Raw genomic sequence first — 12,041 nt, forward strand, 5'->3', positions numbered from 1 at the left:
CTCAGCCTCCCCTGAACCCCCTCTTCCTCTTCCTCTTCCTCCTCCTCTTCGTCCCCGTCAGGCCGTTTCCATCGTGGCCGACGAGGTCTTCAGCTTCGCCCTGAGTCTGACCCCAAACCTCACGGAGGGCGCCGGCTACGCCGACCCCTCCCAGAGCGACGGCGACGTGAGGCTGAGTGTGGGCTGCATCCGGGTGGTTTACCTGCACTCGTTTGTCATGTCTCTGCTGGTGAGTCTCACGGGGGGGGGGCAGGGTGTCCAGAGACCGCTTTGACCGTCTTCCATGTCTGTCCCTTCAGAACTTCACCAACAACTTCCAGACGGCCAAAGGAGCCCTGACGGCCGCCACGGCTCAGGCGGCGGAGAAAGCGGCGTCCAGCGTCCGGGACCTGGCCCACAAGAGTTTCCGTCTGTCCGTGGACATCAACCTGGACGCCCCGCTCCTCATCATACCGGAGTCCTCCACCTCCCACAATGCACTGGTGATGGACCTCGGCCTGATCCGGGTGGGAAACCGCTTCTCCCAGCTGCCCGTCCAGGGCTCGCCGCTGCCAGCCGTCATTGACAACATGGAGGTCCAGCTGACGCAGCTGAAACTGTCCAGGTCAGTCCAACACGTCTCGGAACCAGGAACCGCCAGATCACATGACTAAAGACGAGGACGGCTGGACGAAGGAGTCGCCGCTGAGGCTGCGAGACTAAAGCTGGAGTCGGTCGTCAGACTGAGGGCTGCGTTTGGCTCGGTGGTCTACTCATGATCTGGGTCTCCTGTCTCTCAGGGGCCGCGTAGACCAAACGTCTGCTGGTCCCAGCATCGAGCTGCTGGAACCAGTAAACCTGCACCTGAGCATCAGGAGGAACCTGGCGTCCTCCTGGTACAAGACCATGGTCCCGGTGGAGATCGACGGGGACCTGAAGCCCATGAAGGTAGGAGGAGCTCTACGGCGGGGAGGAGGAGCTCTACGGAGGGGAGGAGGGGCTCTATAGAGGGGAGGAGGGGCTCTATAGAGGGGAGGAGGGGCTCTATAGAGGGGAGGAGGAGCTCTATAGAGGGGAGGAGGGGCTCTATGGAGGGGAGGAGGGGCTCTACGGAGGGGAGGAGGGGCTCTACGGAGGGGAGGAGGGGCTCTACGGAGGGGAGGAGGGGCTCTACGGAGGGGAGGAGGGGCTCTACGGAGGGGAGGAGGGGCTCTACGGAGGGGAGGAGGAGCTCTATGGAGGGGAGGGGGAGCTCTATAGAGGGGAGGGGGAGCTCTATAGAGGGGAGGGGGAGCTCTATGGAGGGGAGGGGGAGCTCTATAGAGGGGAGGAGGAGCTCTATGGAGGGGAGGGGGAGCTCTATAGAGGGGAGGGGGAGCTCTATGGAGGGGAGGCGGAGCTCTATGGAGGGGAGGCGGAGCTCTATAGGGGGTAGGAGGAGATTGACGGGGGGTGGGAGGCGATCGAGGGAGGGATGGAGGGTGGGAGGTGGGAGGAGGGAGGAGATCCACGGAGGGTAGACTGGTCCCGGATCCCCCGTCTCTCGCCCTGGACGTGTCCCGTCCTCTTCGAGGTCCACTCTGCTTGTGCCTGTAGGTGGAGCTGAGTCAGGACGACCTGAAGACGCTGCTGAAGATCCTGGTGGAGAATCTGGGCGAGGCCGGCAGTCTGGAAGCGAGCACTCAGAGACGGGAGTCCAGCGTTCACCTGCGAGCAGGCCGAGCCCCCCTCCCAGGTGAGACAGGCGGAGGCAGGTTGGACCAGTTGGACTGTCTTGATTGGTTGATTTTGATGTGATCAGGTGAGAAGCCGTCTGTGGCCAGTGAGGAAGAGGAGGAAGAGGAGGGTGGGACTCTGGAGACGCTGAAGTTCAGCTTCAGTGTCGAGTCTCTCGGTTTGGTTCTGTACAACAGTGACCCGGAGCAGGTGAGTCTGGTTCGGGGCCGGCACCCCGCTGGGCCGGATCCCGAGTCTGAGTCTGGTTCGGGACCGGCACCCCGCTGGGCCGGATCCCGAGTCTGAGTCTGGTTCGGGACCGGCACCCCGCTGGGCCGGATCCCGAGTCTGAGTCTGGTTCGGGACCGGCACCCCGCTGGGCCGGATCCCGAGTCTGAGTCTGGTTCGGGACCGGCACCCCGCTGGGCCGGATCCCGAGTCTGAGTCTGGTTCGGGACCGGCACCCCGCTGGGCCGGATCCCGAGCCTGACGTCTGTCCCTGTCCGCTGCAGCCGTTGGAGCAGCAGCACCGGGGGAACCTCCGACTCGGCGAGTTCACCCTCCACCTCATGAAGACCTCCGGGACGGTCCGGGGCGGCGGCAGCCTGGAGGTGAACACTGTCCTCGCCGCCTGCACGCTGGACGACTTGAGGACCGGCCTGGACAGGGTGACCTCGCGGTAAGGCTGGCGTGGCTCGGGGGTGTCCGGGGGGTCTCAGGGGGCCTCAGGGGGCTCTGCTGTGTGTCGCAGGATGCTGGCCTGCAGAGACGAGGAGCACGCGGCCCCCATGATCGAAGTGACCTACCGACAGAGCGCTCGGGACCGGGAGGTGGTGGCCGTCCTGCAGAAGCTCTACCTGTGTGCCAGCGTGGAGTTCCTCATGGCCGTCACGGACTTCTTCCTGCAGGCTCTGAGTCCGTCTCAGAGCGGCGCCGCAGCGCCGAGCGACAGGCTTCCGCTGAGACAGGCCGCCGAACCCCGAGCCGACGCCAAGACCGGTAAGACCGCCGTGGAGCCAGGACGCTGACACGAGCTCATATTAGCTAATCAGCTAGCCGTAGCTACGATCGCCGACACGAGCTAATATTAGCTAATCAGCTAGCCGTAGCTACGATCGCCGACACGAGCTAATATTAGCTAATCAGCTAGCCGTAGCTACGATCACTGACACGAGCTAATATTAGCTAACCAACAAATAGCAATACTTGTTAGGAGGTACCGGGTCAGGAGGTTCTTCCAGTCCCTGCTGGGACACGGAGATCCATAAATCCAGCAGGGAGAAACGGAACGGGACCTTTTATTTGGCACTGAATCCTGACTTGCTGACTCTCCGTAGACTCGCCGGTTCGGACCCGTCTCCGGCTGGTGGTGGTGGACCCAGAGGTGGTTTTCGTGGCGAGCCTGATGAAGGCCGACGCCCCCGCCCTCATGGCTTCGTTCCAGTGTGATTTCCACCTGGAGGCGGAGCAGGACGGGACCCAGAACACGAGAGCCAACCTGAGATCGCTGAAAGTCATCGCCTGCCCCTTCATCCAGGACAAGCGGAACAAGGCCGTCACCACGGTAGAACCGTTCAGCCTCGCCGCGGAACACGGGACGGGAGACCCGTTCAGCCAACTGGTTCCTTTAGCAGCATTTTGGTTCCAGAAAAAACATCTAATGCTAAACCGTCTGGGTCTTCTGAACCGCGGTGACGATAGGCGTGAACGAGGCGGGTTCGGGGTTCCATGCAGGCTAAACGGGTCTGTTAGCAGGATGCTAACTTCCTGACTTGTGCTGCTGCGTCACATCATCCGTCTGATTGTTGACGGGTCTGGTTCTGACCATCGCAGATAGACTGGACCTTTCCTTGATTGGTTCCACTATGCTCTTCGCTAACGCTAACGCTACGTGGTTGCAGTATTGATCTAAATCTAAAGACACACACTGATCGTTCTTCGTCCATCCGACTCTGTTCAATAGGTGTTGAGGCCCTGCTCGGTTGCCTTGGAGACCAAAACGCAGCCGAACCGACCCCTGATTGGGTCTGTGATGGTGGAGGAGGTCATTGTCAAGGTACCGGTACATTAATGAATCGCAGTTTTCTGGAAACTTCGCCGATCCGGACTGGGTCCAGGCTTAGAATGTTCTTGTTCTGTTTGTTTGGTCGGGCGCCTGAAGAGGCCGTCCATTCCTTAAACACTCGCGGTCCGTCCCGCAGATCTCTCCGTTCATCCTCAACACCATTTTGACCATTACGGCCGCCATGACGGCAAAGAAGCCTGATGAACAGTGTCAGGGGTCAAAGGCCGCGGCCACAGACCTCTGGTCGGTGATGAACATCTACGGCTGTAACTACTGGTTCCTGGGAGTGGACCAGGCCGTCGAGGTCACGGAGAGTTTCAGAGAGAAGGATGAACGCAACCAGGGTGAGACCTTCGATGCAGAGGTCAAGGTACGAGCTTCTCCGCTGAGGGTCTTATCTTCAAAGGTTGGATCGAGCTGCTCGGACCTGTCTGACGTGTTGCCCCCCCCCCCCCCCACAGGTGGTCCAGGTGACGCTGGAATCTGGTCTCGGTCATCGAACCACTCCTTTGCTACTGGCTGAGTCCTCCTTCACTGGATCGGCCAAAAACTGGTCGACTCTGCTGCAACTGGGAGCTGACATGACGCTAGAGGTGAGGAGTGGTCCTGAGCCAGAACGGGGGGGGGGGGGGGGTTTCGGACCAGTCATGGAGACGGCTGTGCGTCTGCAGGTGAACTACTTCAATGAGATCCGTGCGGTGTGGGAGCCTCTGATTGAGCGGGTCGACGGTGGCCGGCGCCGCTGGAACCTGGAGCTGGAGGTAACGCGCCGTCCTTCGTGTATCTGGATAAACTCGCTCTGTGGAAGGGGGCGAGTCTCCCAGACCTCTCTGTGTCGTGAGGACAGAGGTGTGGAGTGGACTAGTCCAGCAGCCTGTCCATGTCCACCGACGGAACCAGCTCACCGTCTCTGGTGACCATCGATCCGTACCCGACTTTACATCTTTGCTCAGAACTTGATGTCGGCGTCTCTGAGTCGCTCCAAACTAAACTAGCCAATCAATACAGAATACTTACAGGGACACAATATGAGTTTGGAAACTGGCTAGGGGGGACCCAGTCCAGTCCAGTCCCAGACCAGTGCACTCTGCATCGGCAGCTGATGATGATGATGATGATGATGATGACGTGTGGTTTCAGTCAGGCGCTAAACGAACTCCTTGACTCTCTGCGTTCCTCCAGATGAAGAACAACCCCGTCCAGGACAAGAGTCCCGTTCATGGGGATGACTTTGAAATTCTTCCCGAACCTCAAACGGCCATCAGCATCTGTTCCAAAGACACCATGAACATCACCGTGACCCAGTGCACCCTCAACGTCCTGCAAAACCTCACCAAGGTAGGACACCACATCTATGACCTCACTGAGGTAGGACACAACATCTATGACCTCACTGAGGTAGAACACAACATCTATGACCTCAATGAGGTAGGACACAACATCTATGACCTCACTGAGGTAGAACACAACATCTATGACCTCAATGAGGTAGGACACAACATCTATGACCTCACCGAGGTAGGACACAGCATCTATGACCTCATCGAGGTAGAACACAACATTTATGACCTCATCGGGGTAGGACACAACATCTATGACCTCAATGAGGTAGGACACAACATCTATGACCTCATCGAGGTAGGACACAACATCTATGACCTCACCGAGGTAGGACACAACATCTATGACCTCACCGAGGTAGGACACAACATCTATGACCTCACCGAGGTACGACACAACATCTATGACCTCACTGAGGTAGGACACAGCATCTATGACCTCACCGAGGTAGGACACAGCATCTATGACCTCACTGAGGTAGGACACAACATCTATGACCTCACCGAGATTATAGCCGGAGGCCGATCTGCTGGTTTGCGGACGTTAAAACTTAATTTACTGACTTCCAGTTACATACGTCACCTGTTGGTGTGTTTTCAACAGGCATTCTCAGAGGGCACCGCCTCCACCTATGATTACTCCCTGAAGGAGAAGCCCCCCTTCACCATCAGAAATGCTCTCGGAATCCTTCTTGTTGTTCAGCACAGCGCCACCCTGAGGCCGGTGGGTTCTCCGGGACAGGGGAAGCTCCTTGAGCTGCCTGTGGACCAGAGCCTGGATCTGGAGCACTCCACGTTTGAGCGGTCGTCACGGGGGGAACTGTCAGCTCTGCAGCGGCAGGAGAGCGCCCTGTTCAACCTCACCATCGGTCAGTGCCGCTCGGCGTTCACACCAGCACACCAGCATTCACTCCTGGTATTACACGCATGAGGAGTGCGGTCCTTATGGGAGCGTGCAGCGGGTGGGAGTCGGTCTGCAGGTAGACCAGAAACCAGACGTGTCTCTGTACCTCAGTTCCCTCCGGATACAGCGAGCTCTCCGAAGTGGCGATCGACAAACCGGGGCGCCGTCTCTACAACATCCGCGGCCCGATGCTGCAGCACGCCGTGTCTTTGCTTCTCCAGATCGATGCTGCCGAAGGCAACAAGATCATCACGGTCCGCTCACCCCTTCAGGTCCGAACCCAGAACCAGCCCAGGATCTCTCCCCGCGCTCCGTCCGCAGTCTGGGCGTGTGTGACCCCGGCTTCCTGTCTGCCCGTGTCTTCAGATAAAGAATCACCTCTCCGTGCCCTTCACCGTCTTGAAGTACTGCCCGACGTCCCGGAGGCTCGAGCGCATCGGACAGGCCGAACCCGAGAGAGAGTTCCACATCGCCTTGGAGTCGTACAGGTAGCGTCGCTCGGCCTCGACCTTTCACCCGGTGATTTACCGTGAATCCGTTGTCCCGATGTTCAGGTGCGTTCTGTCCCATGCCCCCCCCCAGGTGTCAGCTGTTCGTCTGTCCAGCCGGATCTCTGGCTGGGCAGTACGGCCCGTCCTTGTCCTACCTGTCCTGGAAGGAGCAGGTGCACCTGAGCTCAGAAGTGCAGTCGTTGCTGCAGTGTCCGGCGACCGACGGCGGCCTGCCGCTGATGGTCGGCACGCTGGCCGTCCCCGATGACCTGCAGCACATCACGAGCCAAGGCGGGGAGGACTGGGACCCCGCCTACGTCGTCCACCTCCACCCCGTGGCTACGCTACGCAACCTGCTGCCGTACGCCGTCCGCTACATGATGGAGGTACGGCTTAGCTTCCCGTGAGCCGCGATCCCGTCTGATCTGCTCGGATCTAACGCGGTTCCGTCCTCAGAACTCGGCAGACGCTTTTGAGCTTCAGGGTGGCGGTACGTCGGACCTCCTGAATGCCCGAGCGTCAGGTGAGATCATGTCTCTGGTGCTGATGGAGTATCAGGGGCGCGACTGGCACGGGCACTTACGTGTCAAACAGGAAATGCCCGAGTTCTTTGCGCTTTGTCTGACCTGCGACTCGGACTTGAAGATGACGGTGCACGTGAGCGTTCACGTGATGCGGACGGCGAGCTGCCTGCTGCTGTCGCTCTTTAGCCCTTATTGGATCGTCAACAAGACGGCTCGCGTTCTGCAGTACAGAGCCGAAGACGTCGGCGTCAAGCACCCGGCCGACTGCAGAGACATCGTCCTGTTCTCCTTCAGGAAGAAGAACCTGTTCAGCAAGAACAAGGTGAGCAGTGCTCCTCAGAACCGGGACGGCGGGTTCTGATGTTCGGGGCCCGGCTGGGGTGAAATGTTGACGCGCTGGTTTTGAACATCTGGCTTAGACGGAGTTCTTCCGCTTCGGTGTCGGTACCAGAGATTCTGGTCTACCTACTGGTTTCTGTGGTTCCAGATCCAGCTGTGCGTCTCCACCAGCTCCTGGTCTGACGCCTTCTCTCTGGACACCGTGGGAAGTTCTGGCTGCGTTCGCTGTCCCGCCAACAACATGGACTTTCTGGTAACGGGGAATCCTTTGCTCCTTCTTAAATCCCGCCCCGTGTAAACGCGAGCTGGATGATGGGGGCCGATGCGTGTGTCCGTCACAAACCGCTGCGATTGGGTCGGTACCGGAGGTCTGTGGAACGCAGGCTTCAGTCGGGGGCGGACCTTTGGTTCGTTATTGATCCTCGGGTGATTCCGGACGGTCCGGCGTGGACCTTTGCATCCAGATACAAGCAGCCACGTCGATAATCTTTAGACGTTTGATGTGCAGGGGTTGAAATCTGGATGATGATGTCATTGCATGATGACATCACTCCAGCCAACGAGCAGCTGATGCCCGCTGCCTAGCAACAGGAAACAATTGATCCGTCCAGGCGAGCGTCGGCTGACCTGTGACTGACTCTTTGTGTTTGCTGCTCGCGGTCGGCCGGTGTGTCCAGGTGGGCGTCGGCATCCAGATGAGCAGCTTTAACCTGACCAGGATCGTCACCTTGAGTCCTTTCTTCACGCTGGTCAATAAGTCTTCATTTGAGCTGGAGGTGGGCGAGGTCACCGGCCAGACGTCCTTCAGATGGCACTACGTCTCCTCCACAGAGGTGAGGGCGACTTCTTTGCAACGACAGAATTATTCTCCCAGTGCCGTTGTAAGACGGGCGCGTCTCTCCCGGCGCTCCGGGCGCGTCTCTCCCGGCGCTCCGGGCGCGTCTCTCCCGGCGCTTCGGGCGCGTCTCGCCCGGCGCTGGACCCTTGGTGACCCTCGTGTCTTCGTTGACCTCCGGTTGTTTCGCAGTGCCTCCCCCTGTGGCCTGAGAACCCTTCTGAAAGGTTGTGTATCCGCGTGGTTGGATCCGAGTCCATCTCCAAGTTCTTCCACTTCAACGGGCCGGACAGCGGCACCCTGCTGAGCCTCGACACGGTTGGTTCTGATGGTTTGACCCTCCGGATCTTGAGTCCAGAGGTGGTTATTGTGGGTGTTCTCGCAGTGCGGCGGCATCATCGTGGACGTGAACGTCAGCGGTCTGTCCACCGTCGTCGGTTTCAGTGACTACTATGAAGGAGCGGCTCCGGCCTTGCTGCTCAACCACACGCCCTGGGTCACCGTCAGCTACAGGCAGAGGTCGGCGCGGACGCGGCGCAGCTTCTTCTTTCGCTGGTTAATGGCGGTCTAACTCCGTGGTGTCGTTCTCCCGTAGCGGCTCAGCGGCGACCCACGAGCTGAAGCCCGGCGAGGCCCGGCGGTTCGCGTGGGACGAGCCTTCCGGCGTCCGAATGCTCAGCTGGAGCTGCATGGAGTCCTCGGGGGAGCTGGACCTGCTGAAGGTTCGGCTCGGCGGGGGCTTCGTTATTGTTGCCGATCACAACAGATCCCTGAGGAACCCCACGAGTGATTACCTGTTCCTCCCAGAACTGGCCAGTGGTTGCTATAGCAACATGACTTCTGCATGACATCCACCGCATGTTTCCTGTTCCACAGATCTCACCCTGAGGCTGTTGCGTAGCAACATGTGGCGACGCCCATTCCTCGTTCTCAGGCGGCTTAGAACCATTTAGAACCGCCGCGGTCCGGCTCTGACGGTCTTGTCTCTGGTCTCAGGATGAAGTGGGCCAGTTCTCCGGAGACAGCCTGTCTCAGGTCCACTGGGTTTGCTTCTTGGATGGACGGCAACGGGTTCTGCTGTTCACGGAGGACGTTGCCGTGGTGACAAAGGCTCGGCAGGCTGAAGAGCTTGAGCAGTTCCAACAGGAGGTGAAGATGTCGCTGCAGAACCTCGGACTGTCGCTGATCAACAGCAAAAGCTGTCGAGAAATCGCCTACATTGGCATCACCAGGTAAATAGATCACCAGGTAGATAGATCACCAGGTAGATAGATCACCAGGTAGATAGATCACCAGGTAGATGCATCACACGGCTCAGGTGTGTTAACTTACAGCTCAGGTGTCGTTTGGGAGATGAAGCCAAAGAATCGCTGGAAGCCGTTCAATCAGAAGAGCATCAACCTGCTGGAGACGACCTACCAGAGCCAGCTGAGCGGAAAGACGGAGAGGGGATGGGTCAAACTGGACGCCAACCTGGAGGTCAGAGGTCAACAGACACTCACACAGACCACCCCGACTGTCCCCCGTTAGCTTAGTGTGATGTCACTGGGTTCAGGTGAACCTCAGCGGCGCCATCCCGATGATGCGTCGGCCGTTTTCCTGCCCGGTGAGGAGGAACTTCCTGTCTGGGATCCAGGTGGAGTTCAAGCAGTCTGTGCACCAGCGCAGCCTGAGGGCCCAGCTGCACTGGCTGCAGGTGAGCGCGCGCCTACAACGCGCACACACGCGCGCGCTCAGGTGCCCTCTCGCTGGTGTGGCTGAGGCGTCTTCTGTCTGCAGGTGGACAACCAGCTGCCGGGCGCCATCTTCCCCATCGTCTTCCACCCCGTTCCTCCTCCGAAGTCCATCGCGCTGGACTCAGGTGTCCGTCTTCATTACCTCCATTAACGCTCGTCGACACGTTCACTTAACGTCTCAAACGGGTCGTCATGGCGACCCCGTGTCCCCACAGAGCCCAAGCCATTCGTCGACGTGTCCGTCATCACCAGGTTCAACCGGCACAGCAGCGTCATGCAGTTCAAGTGAGTCGTCGGGAGTATTGGAGTACTTCAGGTACTTCCTGTCCTGTGACTGACCGCAGTATTCGGGGTACCTCAGGTACTTCATGGCTCTGGTTCAGGAGATGGCGGTGAAGATCGATCAGGGCTTCCTGGGCGCCGTGTTGGCTCTTTTCACGCCTGCCGCTGACCAGCAGGTGGACAAACAGAAGGTAGAGCAAGGCAGCAGGTTGCCGGTTCTCCCGGGTTCTCCCGGGGGCCGGTCTGATCACCACGCCGGCTGTCGTTTAAGGCGGGGCTTATCGACGGAGACCTGCGGCTGCTGCAGACCGACCTGGCGGAGGCGTCGCTCTCCGACGCCGCCGGGCTCAGCTTCTTCCAGCATCTGCACGTCTCGCCGATCAAAGTGAGGACGGGGCGGAGCTCCTTCCGCTTCCTCCTTCGCCTCGGTCTGCTTCATCCTGTCCCGTCTGATGTTTCAGCTGCACCTCAGCCTGTCTCTGGGCTCCAGCGGAGACGACTCGGCTCAGGAGACGGCGGCCATTCAGTCCCTCAACCTGCTGCTGAAGAGCATCGGCGCCACGCTGACTGACGTCGACGACCTCGTGTTCAAGTGAGAGCCTCATGTTTGCGCTCCGGGCCGTAGCGACGCTCTGTGGCGTTTCTCTAATGCAGCGGGGGGACGGGGGACGGGGGACGGGGGACGGGGGACGTCTGATGCCGGACGTGCTCTTCATCCTCACCTTTGTCCTCCTGCTCTCCGACAGACTGGCCTTCTTTGAAGTCAAGTACCAGTTCTACAGCCGCGAGAAGCTGATGTGGGCGGTGGCCCGACACTACTCTGAACAGGTAGAGCTCTGCAGCCGTCCGTCGTCCGTCCGTCCAACCGTCCGTCCATAGATGGTGGAGTAAGAAGCGACGCTTGTGGTTGCAGTTCCTGAAGCAGATGTATGTTCTGGTTCTGGGGCTGGACGTCCTGGGGAACCCGTTTGGACTGATCCGGGGTCTGTCCGAGGGGGTGGAGGCCTTTTTCTATGAACCTTTCCAGGTAACAGACGCAGCTGAGTTGGGGGGGGGGGGGGGGGGGGAGAATATTAGTATTCTTTACATTTCCAAAATGTTCTATTTGTATATGTTGAATGTATTCTGTATTTGTAGATCTAACGAGTCGAGTTAAGCTTCAGTATTTGTAGTAAACAGACGTTGGACCGACCCGAGTCCGGCTTCTAGTCTCTGTTGGTCGCTGTGTGTTCCTCAGGGAGCGGTTCAGGGCCCAGAGGAGTTCGCCGAGGGTTTCGTTATTGGCGTTCGCAGCCTGCTGGGTCACACTGTGGGTAAGAATCAATCAATCAATCAATCAATCAATCAATCAAGCTTCATTCTGTGAGGGGTCGTAGACCTGGGAGTTCTCCGCAGGTTTTTAGGATCATTTCCTGTCTCGGATCGAGCTGCGTGACGTCACACGAGTCTGTGTTGTGATGTCCTGCAGGTGGCGCTGCCGGCATGGTCTCCAGGATCACGGGTTCAGTCGGCAAAGGTCTGGCGGCCATCACCATGGATAAGGAGTACCAACAGAAGCGCCGGGAGGAGATGAACCGCCCGCCCAAAGACTTCGGCGAGAGTCTGGCCAAAGGAGGGAAGGGGCTGCTGAAGGTACGGGCGTGGCCCAGACGGCAGGCCGGGGGCTGCTCTCAGGTCAGTAACGGTCTCCTCTCTGCAGGGAGTCATGGGCGGAGTAACGGGCATCGTCACCAAACCCGTGGAGGGTAAGCGAGCTCCGCCTCCTCGCGTCGGCTAGCGTAGCGCACCTGACGGGTGGAAGCGCTCTGAAGCTCAGGTGTGTGTTTCCAG

The 12,041-nt window shown here is 59.0% G+C and overlaps 1 protein-coding gene across 1 annotated transcript in view; it reads left to right on the top strand.

Annotated features, from left to right (window-relative positions):
• vps13c (vacuolar protein sorting 13 homolog C) overlaps positions 1-12,041 on the top strand; it is a 33,248-nt gene that overhangs the window by 15,825 nt on the left and 5,382 nt on the right. The window contains exons 44-79 of the mRNA XM_068760982.1: positions 62-229; positions 300-604; positions 780-927; positions 1,576-1,714; positions 1,781-1,905; positions 2,208-2,374; positions 2,447-2,694; positions 3,033-3,259; positions 3,659-3,751; positions 3,897-4,130; positions 4,222-4,353; positions 4,432-4,521; positions 4,943-5,098; positions 5,705-5,969; positions 6,116-6,276; positions 6,371-6,492; positions 6,587-6,881; positions 6,952-7,341; positions 7,507-7,611; positions 8,036-8,191; positions 8,386-8,511; positions 8,579-8,712; positions 8,789-8,915; positions 9,190-9,425; positions 9,528-9,672; positions 9,749-9,889; positions 9,973-10,054; positions 10,145-10,214; positions 10,291-10,402; positions 10,483-10,596; positions 10,673-10,803; positions 10,958-11,039; positions 11,125-11,238; positions 11,449-11,524; positions 11,680-11,843; positions 11,911-11,956. Of these exons, the coding sequence (XP_068617083.1) occupies positions 62-229; positions 300-604; positions 780-927; positions 1,576-1,714; positions 1,781-1,905; positions 2,208-2,374; positions 2,447-2,694; positions 3,033-3,259; positions 3,659-3,751; positions 3,897-4,130; positions 4,222-4,353; positions 4,432-4,521; positions 4,943-5,098; positions 5,705-5,969; positions 6,116-6,276; positions 6,371-6,492; positions 6,587-6,881; positions 6,952-7,341; positions 7,507-7,611; positions 8,036-8,191; positions 8,386-8,511; positions 8,579-8,712; positions 8,789-8,915; positions 9,190-9,425; positions 9,528-9,672; positions 9,749-9,889; positions 9,973-10,054; positions 10,145-10,214; positions 10,291-10,402; positions 10,483-10,596; positions 10,673-10,803; positions 10,958-11,039; positions 11,125-11,238; positions 11,449-11,524; positions 11,680-11,843; positions 11,911-11,956 (5,626 nt within the window). The remainder of the gene's footprint in view (positions 1-61; positions 230-299; positions 605-779; positions 928-1,575; positions 1,715-1,780; positions 1,906-2,207; positions 2,375-2,446; positions 2,695-3,032; positions 3,260-3,658; positions 3,752-3,896; positions 4,131-4,221; positions 4,354-4,431; positions 4,522-4,942; positions 5,099-5,704; positions 5,970-6,115; positions 6,277-6,370; positions 6,493-6,586; positions 6,882-6,951; positions 7,342-7,506; positions 7,612-8,035; positions 8,192-8,385; positions 8,512-8,578; positions 8,713-8,788; positions 8,916-9,189; positions 9,426-9,527; positions 9,673-9,748; positions 9,890-9,972; positions 10,055-10,144; positions 10,215-10,290; positions 10,403-10,482; positions 10,597-10,672; positions 10,804-10,957; positions 11,040-11,124; positions 11,239-11,448; positions 11,525-11,679; positions 11,844-11,910; positions 11,957-12,041) is intronic.

The sequence above is a fragment of the Brachionichthys hirsutus genome, chromosome 1 (genome assembly GCF_040956055.1).
Source record: "Brachionichthys hirsutus isolate HB-005 chromosome 1, CSIRO-AGI_Bhir_v1, whole genome shotgun sequence".
In the NCBI taxonomy this organism is placed as follows: Eukaryota; Metazoa; Chordata; class Actinopteri; order Lophiiformes; family Brachionichthyidae; genus Brachionichthys; species Brachionichthys hirsutus.